At 48.9% G+C, this 13,660-nt stretch overlaps 1 protein-coding gene across 1 annotated transcript in view; it reads left to right on the top strand.

Annotated features, from left to right (window-relative positions):
- The first annotated feature begins 2,196 nt into the window (after nt 1-2,196).
- Cdh13 (cadherin 13) overlaps nt 2,197-13,660 on the top strand; it is a 969,722-nt gene continuing 958,258 nt past the window's right edge. The window contains exon 1 of the mRNA XM_060391900.1: nt 2,197-2,482. Coding sequence (XP_060247883.1) covers nt 2,438-2,482 — 45 coding nt within the window. The 5' untranslated portion in view covers nt 2,197-2,437. The remainder of the gene's footprint in view (nt 2,483-13,660) is intronic.

The following is a 13,660-nucleotide window of genomic DNA, read 5'->3' as shown; positions in this document are numbered from 1 at the left end:
GTTTCCCTGAGAATACTCCCTGGTAAAAGCACTTTACACAAGTGTCCCTGATCCCTATTGCCAGGGAAACCAACCAACCTGTCTGACAGTGGCCATGAGGCACCCCAACCTTGAAGTGACACATGTCACTCTCAATCACAGCTCCTCGGCTAGATCTGCTCACATGCCTCACCCCAGTTGGAAACAAGTCTAGCCCTGACACTTACTGAGAAGGCAGAAGACTAGATGTATTTGGTGAGGGGCACTAAGGATGATGGACTAGGGAGAGCTGACCCAGTACAGAGGCAGCATACCAAATAACCAATGAGTGGAGCTTAGTGCCCTCATACTCATAGAAAGGCCTTGCTGGACAGAACTATTGCTATGGAGATAGGGGAAGACCTTCCTAGCTGACCAGTGTACCATCACCTTGATTTTCCATCCTCTGAGCTGAACTGTCCCCCTTTTCAGTCTCCCTGTCTATGTTTACTAATCTCTGGTCTCAGGGCAGCTGGCCTTTGGTTGACCAGATGGCTGCTTTCCTGGAATAGTGACTAATAAAGACATGTCAGATATCTTTATTTGGATCTTTTTAGACTCCATGCTTGTTCCTTATCTCTGAGCAGCAATGTGGGTATGGATTTCCATGCACATGACTCTCACACTGTTCTCTTATGTCATATCATCTACTAAAGGCCGTATTTGTTAAACGTTCAGGGCAGGTGGCACTATTTGGGCAATAAGATGCGAACAAATGAAGCAGCAGTTTCTTCAGCATCTTTTGTGGGCTCTTTGGGTGGCATTGCTGTCTGTAGGGTGTGCAACTGGCTAACACAACCAAACCCTAGACATCAAAGCATTGTCATCAGTGACCCTGGGACTGCATGCAATGACCTTATTTATGACCAAGGGGCAGACAAGGGAGGAATTTTAGACAGTACATCAGTTTGCCTGTGCAAAGCTCTCATTCTGTCACTTAATCCTCAGTGTGACCTCCGGAGTTTAGGAGTTTTAACCAGACAACAAACTGACAGGCAGAGCATGCTGAGTAAAGAGCTGGGGTGCCAGCAGGCTAGCTCAGCCTCAGACTCGGGCCTTCTTCTCACCTGTGGCTAGTTCTTGATTGACTCGGCGACCTGTTCTTTGATATATACCAATCACTGTCTCCATATTTCAGGCCCTGTGCCAGATGTTGAAATACTTTCCAAATCCACTGGATGTGAACATGGTTCATTGCTCATTGTCCTGCTATAACAGATGCCGTATGATATGTTTATACCAGTATTGAATGTAACTTACACACATTTCTATAACAAAAAATTATGTCACTTGTTTTTCTTATTGCTTTGGCCACTAGGAAGCTCATACCCAAATTGCAGCAAATCAGTTAATGTTTCTGTTTTCTAAACTTTTCCTGTGGCCCAAGTTTTCTATCTCAGTTGGATAAATGCCATTTTCTGCGAAACACCCTAAGTCCTTAAGTCCTCTTAGGAAGAAGGCTTCGTGAAAAAAGTCTTAGCCTTGGATCTCTGTAAGGGAAGAAATGCCTTACACATCCCTGTTATTCTGATCTCCAAGGCTCCCCAATTGTACAATTCCTCGAGCCGTGGCTGGCACTATTCCGAGCCCTTGGGAATATCTCAGAGGCTCTGAAAGGTCATATCCACATGGGAAAAACAGAATTTGCTCAAGTCATGGTCCCGGCTTTGGTGCTGGGTTCATGCTGTGGAGTGCCGGCCAGTCACACTCTCACCTGAGCAGTTAATAAAATCTATTGCTCCTTGATGGATTTTTCCTGCGAGCTAGAATTGATCTGTCCTCTCTGTGATTTGTGTGATGGCAGAAAAACACCAAACACTACCATGGCTGAGCCACTTTGGGGGAGGAAAAGAAAAGGGGTGAAGGGGGACAAAGCCAAAGAAATCTACCAGCGAGTCTTTGAGGGCATAGATTGTTGGGGACGCTGGCGTCATTTTCTGTGATTTATTGGGAATAAAGTGGCTCTTATTAACATTTTAATAAAGAGGATCTTTTTGCACTGTGTTAGAAGTGGCTGTCGGTCCCGGGTACAATTCCAGTTTTCAGGGAAAGTGGAATAGGCTGGCATTGCCTGATTTGTGAGGCTGGGCCCCTGGAGTCAGGAAAAAAAAAAAAAAAAAAAAAAAAGCCAGCGTGCCGCCTCCTTGCTAGGAGGGGGCTCTCTCCCCGCGAGGTGCTCGCCCCTATCTGCCATGCAAAACGAGGGAGCGTTATGAAGGAATCCGTCTTGTAAAGCCATTGGTCCTGGTCATCAGCCGCTACCCAATGCTTTCGCGATGCTGCCGCTGATCTATTTGGGAAGTTGGCTGGCTGGCGAGGCAGAGCCTCTCCTCAAAGGCTGGCTCCCACGGAAAATATGCTCAGTGCAGCCGCGTGTGTGAATGCAAACGCCGCCAGGCGCTTCTTCTAGTCCAGCAAGATGCAACCGAGAACTCCGCTCGCCCTGTGCGTTCTGCTGTCCCAGGTAGGGAAGGCGAGCCGCAGTCAGCGCGCTCCGCACCAGCTTTCTGCATTCAGATCGCCCTGCTCGCCAGCGATGGCCAGGAGCGATCGGAGGGTCGAGGGGCTCCCGGTGCGGCGGCCGTACAGACAGACCCGGCTCGCTCAGATGCGAGGTCACCGCCAGCTCCGATCAGAGGGGCCTGGCTCCCCATGCCGGCTAGTCTCGGTGTGTGTGTGTGTGTGTGTGTGTGTGTGTGTGTGTTCATTCCGGGAGGACAGAGCCGTTTTGCAAGCAGGGGCGACATCCTGCCTGACATCAAGTGGGGTAACTTTGGCTCGCCTCCTCCAGAGGTTCCTGTATCGGATACACACTCCTTTCAAGGCGATTCCTAGGGGTTGTTCTTGCCCCGTAGCCCAGCGCCTTACCGGGAGGGAAGAGCCATTCTGTTCGGGATCGCGATCTGCCGGGCTGCCGGGCTGGGAGAGGCCGGAGCTGGCATCACTGACTTTCCGGGGCTCTTGTCCTCGCTTCGCCCAGCCCGGCTGGCGAGCTGCAAAGGCATCTCCCGCCAGCGGATCTCCGCAGCCCGGCTGCTGCTGTCGTTCAAAGCACGGGCGCCCGCCGCCGCTCCCGCATTGGGGTCCTCCGGCTCTCCAGCCCCGGGTTCGAAAGGGCCTGAGCGCGGTCCCCTCTCCAGAGTGCAGGCCCAGTACCCCCAGCCTCTTGGGTCCCCATTGTCCAGACAGCTGGAGCTCCTACCGGAGCCCAGGCTGCTGCCTCTCTTGTCTTTCCCGGGCGGGTGGCGCTGAGAGCAAGGAAAAGTTCAAGCCTCCTTAGGAGGCTGCAGCTGCCTGCGGGGTAACCCTCCAGATCGCCGCGGTGCCGGGGTAGGGCTGCCAGAGCAGGAGAGGCGTGCTGGGGCCCCTCCTCAGCTAGGCTGAAGCTGGAGATCTCTGGAAGTTTGGGTGTAGGAAAGCAATGCTTTGGGGACAGGCCAGAGGCACTGGAGGCTAAGGGGGCACACCCAGCACGCCTCTGGGGACTGAAGCTCCCGAGAGCACACTGGCTCAGTCCTTCCTTGTCCTTTTAGGCAGCCCCTGGGACCCAGAGCTGGCAGCCTACAAGTGGGTGTCGTCGGCAGAAGTGTAAGGCCATGCAAAGAGAAGTGGAGGAGGAAGGGAATGCCTGAGGCACGGGTGTTGAGTTTCTGGTCAGGATTCTTGGGTGCCAGAGGAAGAGGCACACGGTTGAGCAGGAAGCGGGAAAGAGAAAGTCAGGGTTCCGTAGGTAGCCTTCTAAGGGGACATGGTTGCTGGAGAGGGGCCAGCACCCCAGAAATGCAATGACCAGAGAACTGATTCATGGGTGTGCGTGTGTGTGTGTGTGTGTGAGAGAGAGAGAGAGACAGAGAGACAGAGAGACAGAGAGAGACCCTGCCAGGACCCCGAGTAAGTAAGATGCTTTTCTGGGCATGCTCTTCTAGACTTCTGACATCTTCAGTGGACACACAGTCCTGAGGCACACACAGTTGTTGCTGCTTTCCTACCAGGGGGTTTCTGGTTGATTCTGAAGGGGCCTGCTATGGATCCTCTGGCTGCTTTTGGACCAGCCTTCCGTGTTTCCAGGGCTCTCCCTATCCCTAAGGTTTTGTGTCTCTCAATTAGCAAGGTGGGGCAAAGCATACCTGGCTAGATACATGAAGATCCTTTCTGCCCTCTGCTGCTAGCAGCACCACCGTGGGCAAGTTCCCCCTGTTAGAGCTCCCAGGTTTGCCACAGTGGAACATCCATTACCATCAGCCCTCGGTGGACAGCGCGGCATGCAACAGGCAGCCCGAGGCAATGCATGTCACAAGGCCTGCCTCCCTGGGAGCCGTTGGCATCTGGGGCATGGAGTGTTGCCTTGCCCAGGACTTTTGTAGTCCTCCTGTCTTAGTACATATTCGATTCCAGGGCTCATCCAAACGGATGCTTTTCTGTGAGGAAAGCAGGCTGTGGGGGAGCTCCAGAGAGCCTGTGGGGCTAGGAGCTTCCCACAGGGCGCCTCTGCAAAGCAACTGGTGTATCTCTTCCTGCAGGGCAGGCTGGCACAGGTGGCTTTGAAAGCATACTCAGTTGCTTCTGAACTGGAAATAAGTGGCCAGCCCTGAGGGGCTTATTTCTCTCTTTGATTGTCTTGCATAATCAGAGCTCTCATCTGCATTAGGATAGTAAGCAATGTCCTCCTAGCAGAGGCACCTGGAGGGGAAATCATCCTACCCCAGCAAGCTGCAGTTGGGTTCATCAGCAAGGGGTCTAAGTGCAGGGGGTTCTTTGGGCCATCCCGAAAAGTGGGTGTGTACATGGGGGCCAGTGGTCTCAGAGCTCTGGAGTCAACAAGCCTAGCCCAAACTTTCCTGAGGCAGAAAGAAAGCAGAAGAAAGAGAAAAACAATGTGATAAAGCAAATTAGTCACTGCCCTGCAGAGCTAGGGCGAGCCTGTGTGTGTTTTTCCACGAAATCATACATACAGCAGGCGCTGGGCCCAGCTTGGAAGCTATCAGCCTCTGGCTGCTCATCAGCAAACTCGCTACCTTCCATATTTGGCTGGGTTGGGTGTGACATAGGGGTCTTCTACAATAATGACTGGGAAACCTCTTTTCACCCCCTGGGTGTTCTGGAAAAACCTGTCCCGGAAGTAGCAGCTGGGATTTGGCTACGGTCACGAATGTGGGGCAAATGAAGAGAAGTGTGAGTTAGAAATTCCACTGTGGATAGGATTGCCCACTCCCAGGAGGCAGCACTTGACCCAGCCCAGTCTCTCACAATGCATGAGCAATCCCCCAAGAATTAACTTCTAGGGAGTGGCTCAGGTCTGCAGAGCTGTCCCTGCCGACTTCCCAGAAGTATTCCATGGAACTCTGTGCTGTTGGATTAAAGTGGAAAGTTCTCCCTGACAGTGAGAATCTCGCCTTTCAGGACTTTGAATGTCCTCATCTTCTCATGTGGCCACTGCTCTGCCTGTTCTATTTTAAGGGCCTAGTTCATGTGCAAAGCCTTTCCGATGAGGGCAGGTCCTTTCTGGAGTCTGAGAGGGCTCCCCCGGCCTGTAGCTTCTACTTCTGGGAGCCTGAACAATTTCAGAAGGTCCAGGGGAAACATGGATTTAAAGTGGTTAAGTTCACATGTCTAAACATTATTATAACTATTTTTAGCAAATCCCAAAATAGTTTTAATGCCCTGCCAGGATGAGTATGTGACCTGGATTCGTGTGATTCCACCATGTTACTGGAAGCTTCAAAGGTCCTCTTAGCACATCTTCCCCCTTCTACTTCCTCCCTTCTTCCATTTTCCTATTTTGAGCCATACTAAATTTCTACTTCATTCTAGAAGTATCCTCTGCCTGTTAGAGCAAAATCACCCATACCAAAGGAAAAAAAAAAAAAAAAAACATGCCCACCATGACATTAGCTTCAGGACCTAGGACTTTGCTGTGACAACCAAAGTTAACTCTGAAGTCTGAAGTTAACTCTTGTGAAGGGAGAGCTCCAGTATTGAAAAATCTCATCTTTCCTTTCTGTCTAAAAGCACAGCTACCCAAGGAGCCCAGATAACTTCTGTTTTTGTGGAAGGCAGAAAAAAAAAAAAAAAGACATAGCTATACTTTCAATTCCCACCTGGATGACAGGCACATTATCTTAACAGCCTAAAATCGGTCTGTGGTTGTGTGTGTGCACACATGCTCATCTTTGTGTGTTTTGATCTTGTTTGGTACCTGATGAGAACTTTCTCCAGAAGGGGGCCCCCTTCACAGCCTTACAGAAATGCCGGCCTGCAGTTCTTATTCTGGAGAATTCCAGTGAAACTAAGCAGGTCCATCAGAAGGAAACTCTTTTTATTCCAGATTTTCTGCTATGCACTGTCCTGGGTGGGGGTTCGATCATTTCCCATTGTCTTTTCATCCTTGCTTTCTTTCTTTCTCCGTATTGCCGTGTGGCCTCTGTTCTATCTTTATTCTTCCACCCTGTGTCCCCTGGAGGGTGAGTGCAGGGACAGTTTTCAAAGGACTTTGCAGACAATGCAGCATGGCCTATGAGGAAGTTTGGACATTTCCTGGCATTTTGACTTTGGTTGGACCCAGCTTTATTCTTTAGGCAGCACAGGCAGGACCCATTCTGCCTGGGAAGAAGGACAATTTCTCCCCTAGACACACCTGCCAGAAGAGTAAATCCTGCAATCACAGCTTGTGGTCTAGCACCTCTTGAAGAGGAGAAGGAAACATTTGCCTATCATCCAATCACAATGATCCATCCAGTTGAATCAAATCAAGTAGCCAGAGGCCTGGGACCGCCTTCCATTTAGCTGTCAGCAAGGTGTCCGGCTGTCTCGGAGAATCTGGCCTCTTGAAGGATGCTGCCAACATGATTCCCCGTGGCCTGTCTCCTCTGCCACCACAGATGTGGGATGGTGGCTCTATCCTAGGATTAAGGATAAGAGTCATTCTTCTCTTCTAGGGTGAAGACTAATGATGAGAAATGATCAGACTTCTTCCCACCTCGCCAGGGCCCAGTGGGGGAGGTAAATTGGGTTATCAGCAGACTGACCCTCAAGTCATCTCCCTGCTTGATGGGATTTGTCTCAAATCTTCTACTCTGGCTTCTGGGTCGTTATTACAGACTGGAAGCTGCTGATCGGCTTGAACCTCTGGGGGGGGGGGGGTGGTGACTGGTGCCCAATTCTTTTAAAATTCACATTCATACACTTGAAAGACAATCCAGGTTTCCTGCATTTCTTGAAAACTCACTGGCCCTAGCTATTTAAGCTCTCTTTCCATGTGGTGCTGGCAGAACCTGTTTTGCATTTGGCCATAATCTTCCCCAACCCCTTCCGGAAGCTCTTCACCCACTGCAGGAATTCTACCTACTTGACCCTAAAGCTGAATGATTTGATTCCACTGTCGTAAACTGAGGCTCAATCAAATCAACGTGGGTAACTTCTTAGGGAAACGCTACTTTAAAAGGAAGTTGTACAGGGCAGGCCCTGCGAGTAAGAGTGCTTGTGATACAAGCATCAGGACTTGAGTTCATATCCCCCCAACCAATCTGTCTGGTGGAGGCAGGAGGATCACCAGAGCTCGGCAGCCACCAGCCTAGCTCTGGATTCAGTGAGAAAGCCTGTTTTCAAGGGACTAAGACCGAGGGTGATAGAACTGGACACCCTATGTTTTCCTCTAGCTTCTGGCCTAGTGTGTGCACACAACAGAGGCAAGCACCCACCACACGTTCACATAGTAATGATACACAGTTCACTTAGTAATGATGCCGGTGAAAGCGGGGAGCAGGCGACTTTTGGATCCCTTTGATGAAATACACAGATGTGTGTTCTGGAACCAAAGCAACCCCTCCTCCTCCCTCAGAACACTATTATTAGTGCTGTTGGGGACTAACACCACCCAGACCATCGCTCCAGTCACAGTAGAGTTATGAGGACAAGCAGAGCTGAGTCACTGTATCAGAGATATGATATGTGAACTCTGATGTGTTACACCCTCACCATCACCATGTATCAGCGTCCAGGGGACAGGAGCAGGAGCAGGAATCTGAGAAATTCCATTCTCAACCGAAAACACAAAGCACAGAATGTTTAGACTCTCTGGAAGTGTGGCAAAGCTATGGACTCAAAGCCCCGTCCCCAGTGACGCACGCACTTCCTTCAGCAAGGCTGCACCAGCTTCCCAGACAGCACCACCCACTGGGAACCAAGTGCTGGAACACCTGAACCAAAGGAGGCTATTTCTCACTCAAACCTCTGTACTGGTTGTGCTGCCCCGAAGCTGCTGGGATGTTCTGGACCTTGTCCTGACCAGCAGATACCCATCGTGGCCCTGCACATTGTCAGTGCTATAGCTGATGTTCTTTGGCTCCATAAACACTGCAGTAACCTGCGTGCCTATCCCACTGTAGCGGGAAGGCTTCTGAGGACTCCTGTCTGCCATAGTTAGAAATCCCCCAAACGAGGGCAAATATAACTACACATTCCAGAAGCAAAGTGATTTTCTTTCACTGTCAGCCAGAGTCAAGTTCTTGAAAATTAACATTAGCAATAGGCATGTTTTGTCTTGTCACATCTAATTTGAAAGACACTGCCCGGCATCACCAATCTGCTGCAGAGACACAAGGACCCTGTGTCTCCCAGATAAATACAAGCTGGACTGGGTGCAGGGTAGAAGTCTTGATACCCAGGGAGGGTGGGAAGTGAGCTCAGCCTCCTGCAGATCCTGGAGGCCTGCAAAGGAATGTGGCAGCCTTCATCCCTGCCTTCTAGTCTCCCCGGCTGCTTCTGCTTTCCTTGCAGGTGTCAGAGAACCATTGGTGCTGTGTGATACAGGGCAGAGACGGTAGCTGTGCACTCCTGAAACGTGTGCTTTAGAATTTTTGTAGAACTCCTGGCTGTGATGGGCTGGGCAGGCTCACCCTCAACTGCCATGAGCTCTGGGCATCTGGGGACATCTGACTCAGAGGTGACAAGTCATAGCCTGTGGGCTGATTCCTGCCTGAAGCCTGTTTTTATAAATAGTTCTTTTGGACAGAAGCCACACCTATTCGTTTATAGAATTGTTATGACTGCTTTAACAACAGAGTTAAGATTGCCTGGCCCCCAACGCCATCTGTCTCTTTACAGAAAGAGTCAGCTGGCCCTTGGTTTAAGTCAAAATTACAGACAAAGTGAGTACATAGAGATGTTTCAAAGTGGTGTGGTGAGGGTTTCAACCAATCAGGGATTTTCACGTTCAGGCCCTGAACTGGAGCAAGTTGGCATTAGGAAAAATTCACTTTGGAATAGAATGCTCACAAATATTTAGGATTTCTGCGGAGGCCCACTGTGTTCAATATAACAGTGGCATTTTTCGGGTCCTGCTGTTAATATGGCAGACTCAGTTTCCATTCTCTTGGGGGGGGGCTCTGCTTGGCAGGGGGAACCAATATCAATTACTGAATAAAAGCGAGACAACCACTGTGAAGGAAGACAACACAGCTGCATGAGGTCACGCCACTACACATACTGTGCTTGTCCAGTTTCCATCGTTCTTGTCTACTGAAATATCCATCCCATGATGGCACATATCGCTGTCATCTGATGCCTCCACGTCTGTACCTCTGTGGTGCACAGAAGTGCCTGGCACAGAGTAGGCACTCAGCAAACACAACGGATGAACAGATGGAGAATGGAAATAAGAAAGGCTTCAGACCCCCATAAAGGGTCTGGGAGGCTTCCCTGAGAGCCTCATGCTGGAGCTCAAAGCTTCAGGAGGAAGTAGGCCCAGGTGAGGGCAGGCATAGGAGAGGCATTCTAGGGGGAAGGCAGAGACAGGGTGAAGCCTCTGTGCGGAAAGGGAAAGCCCAGCTTGGACAGTGGGAAGGGATGTGGCCAAGAAGTAGCAAGCCACATTGTTCACTTCAAGAGTTTTAGTGTTTGTTTCCACTTGATGGGTAGCCATGTAGGTGACAAGGGGAGGGTGTAGAGTGACATATTTTTACTTTCATGGTCACCCAGCTTCAGGGCAGCCAATGTCTGGAGTGGACTATGGCTGGGAAAAGATACCAAATGTGTGAGCTCCTTCAGAAGCAGCATCTAGAGGAGAGGTCACAGGGCACATGAGATAAGCAGATTAGGGCACTTATGGGGAGGAACCAGCAGGGTACAGGGGTGGCTGGCTGGCTTCGAGATGTCAGACAAGGGCTTAAGGTAAGGGACCCTGCTTCAGTTCTGACTTTTCTAATGGGAACTTGTCACTCAAAGAGGACCACAGGTTCTTGACATTACCTGATCATCTGTGTGTCTATGTGTGTATGGGGAGAGAGTGCCAGCCAGACTGTGCAGGACACAGAGGGGCATCCGGACCCCATTATATGGGTGTTCCCAAACCCCATATATACTTACATTGGGGATAGACACCAAAGGGACCTGGGTATGTCCTTGATTAGAGTGACCCTGGTGAAACCTGTGCAACTAACTCACCAATCTCTGGAACATTTCACGCAACGGATATTTGAGAGGAGCCTTGCCAAGCTGTTTAATGGTTTTGTGAACATTCAATCAGCAGCACTAGAAATATTTCTAACATGGAGCAAATAATGATCTCCCACTTTCAGAGTCATTTGTTGAATGCTAACAAGCCTTTCTTCCAGAGGACTGCATGTTGTCATTGACTTCCATGCTCTGAGCACAGGCTAAGAATATCCACCTGGGTGCCAGGCAATGGGCTCTGCTAAATGCTTAACTGGCTCTTTCTTTCTTTCTTTCTTTCTTTCTTTCTTTCTTTCTTTCTTTTTTTCTTTCTTAAAAAGTAAACCATGAGGTTTGCACTTCCTTATCGTTTCTGTAATGTAAATACTCCCACTGTGGGTGGTTCCCACCCACCAACCTGTAAGTTCCCTAAAACATTCCCAATGGGTATCTTGAAAGTTATTATTAACTGACTCCCACACACCATGAACTTGGAAGCTATTTCAAGCCTTCATCTCATTTACGGTGTAACCTTCAGCAAAGGAGCCTTGGTGGTCTCATCTTTACAATGGGCCAATTTTTCGTGAGGATCAAACAGACAAAAGGAAAGATGGGTGTGGTGGTGTGAGAGAGCCAGTCTCGGAAACAAACAAGCAACCATCGTAGTCAACCCTGGCACGGTGCCACATGTCTGTAGTCCTAGCACTCAGGAGGCATAGGGAGGAAGCTCTCTGTGAGTCCAAGGCCAGTCTGGCCTACACAGTGAGGGTCAGGCCAGCCAGCACTGCCTAAGGAGACTCTGTCTCAATACAAAATCAGAACCTTGAAGAATTCCTGGGTGGATGGTACCCGAGGAAAGGCAGCTGAGGTTGTCCTCTGGATATATATATATATATGAACCTACACAAACAGGCACTTAAATGTTCACCTGCACACACACACACACACACACACACACACACACACACACACACAGCTCTGGAGGGGCAGAGAGGCCTGATGGGTTGTGAAGATACAGGTGATTAAGATCATGAGCACTGGCGAGGAAACAGGATCCCAGTCCCGTCCCCTCGGCTTCTCCTGCATGCAGGCCTCTGTTGCTCTGCCCTGTGAAGCCTGTGACAAGTTCTCAGAGCAGCTTTAAGATAGGTTTGAATTTAGCTCTTGTTGGTTATTGGGCTACATGACCCTTAAAGCTTTCTTGCTATTTAAACATACATTGATGTTAGTGTGCAGCTTGGTTTGAGTTCTTCCAAACAGCAATGCTGATACAAGCTTATGTGCAAAGGACTAATCTGGAAGGTGACCCAAGGGCTCAGACGCAAATGAGTGGAGACAGAGAGACATGGTAGAAGCAATGCCACTAAGCCAATGATGACGGTGCCACTGATCTGATACTCTTGTAGGAAATGGGCTCATGGTCGCTGGGGCCTCTCATAGGAAAACTATGTAAAATGTCTAAATCAGCTGCCTGCAAGACAGCAGCTAAGCAGATATCTGCTGTGCTCACCTTCTGCTGGTGTTCTCTCCCTGGTGCCCCTCGTGTCCCTGCTGCTCTTCACTGCTCTGTATTTCTCTGTTGAGCCTTGGCTGGTATGGTAGAGCATTCATGGTTGGGGAGGTTGCTGAGCAGAGGAATGGAGAAACATTCTGGTGTGCAGACTGTTAGCCTGTACCCTGGCATGAGTATATGGTATCCCATTCGCCATTGTCAGGACCCTTTCCAATAGAGCCAATGATTGGTGAAAAGACTGTGGTAACAGACATTATTTTCAAATTTTTACTTTTGTATTATTTTGTTGTTGTATGTATGCATGTTTATGTGTGAGTGGGGAGAGATGTGTGTAGGTACATTTGTATGTACGTGTGTGTGCATGTAGATACCTGAAGCTGACACTGGTGTCTTCTTTGCTCACTCTCCACTGTACTTACTGAGGCAGGGTCCCTACCTGAAGCCAGAGTTCACCAATTCTGGCTCAACTAGATTACAAGCTTGCCCTGCGGATACTATCTCTGCCTCCTGAGTACAGGGATTACAAGAGGCCACTATACATGATTGGTTTTTATTTGGTTTCTGGAGATCCAAATTCTGGCCCTCATGTTGAGCTATATCAACTGAACTACCTCCTTAGAAGATGGGCATTCTCTTGAGCTTTCTGATTTGGAGTGAGCATATATCTCTAAATATTCTGGATAGCCACACCCTGCAAATACCTGGGTTATTCCCTTGTCTTTGATATAGAACAGATCCCCACTAAGTTGAGATAATTAATGATTAAGCACACTGAGGTGATAGGAGTGGACTGTGGATGTCTGGAAAACAGTGGATGGGAGAAACAGAAGGCATCTGAAAGAAATGGCTCTCACCCACTCACTCAATAAGTCACTACTGGCAAGCTTCTGCTAAGTGTGCAACACTTTTCAAGGCACTGGGAGTGTAGAAGTGAGGAAGGTAGACCAGATGCCCCTCAGTGAACACTCACAGTGATATAACTGAACAGAGGAACATATGATGTCCATCAAGTGACAATGAGTGTCATGAAATGCAAAGGAGGCAAGGGATTGGCAGACAGGGGAAGGGCTACAGCTTGTCTCTCCTGTCTGATGGATTTGGGGTAACAGATTACTATATTCCCATGTTTCCTTAACCTAGTTCTACCACACCCTGATTCCTGTAATTATGTTGTTTGCTTTCTAGTGATGCTGTGAGTTTGTGGAGAACAGAAATGGTGCTTGGTGGATGGGTATTGAACAATTAGAATCAGTTACAGCCTCAGACCCTGCTCCGGACTGTGTGTTAGACAGCTGGATTTATCTAGAGAGGTTCCACTGTGCTGTTGCCAATTCAGTTCATCTGGAATAATTCTACATTTGTATTGTTGACATACAATGGAGTTGAATTTTACTCAGAGGTTGGGTTAGAAAGTCAGGGTTTAAAGCAAACACAGAGTTGTCATTAACCTTGAAATCTTTGAAGTTGCCCATTAAAGTGCAGTATGTGTGGTTTTGTGTATGCAAGCCTGTGCTGTAATCAATATGGAAAAATGTATAATGCATGCACTCATGTACAGTGCATAACAAAGAATACAGGCAAGATATAATTTTACAACACTTAATTGCAGTAGTTACATTGTTCTTTTTCCCTTCTGTTTCTTCTTTTTTTTTTTTTTCCTGGTGAAAGAACTGGATTTGTGATGGTTAAATGTATGTATGG

This window comes from Meriones unguiculatus, chromosome 10 (assembly GCF_030254825.1).
Source record: "Meriones unguiculatus strain TT.TT164.6M chromosome 10, Bangor_MerUng_6.1, whole genome shotgun sequence".
NCBI classification, from domain to species: Eukaryota; Metazoa; Chordata; class Mammalia; order Rodentia; family Muridae; genus Meriones; species Meriones unguiculatus.
Note: the sequence above shows the minus strand (reverse complement) of the source record. Positions and strands in the feature narration are given on the sequence as shown.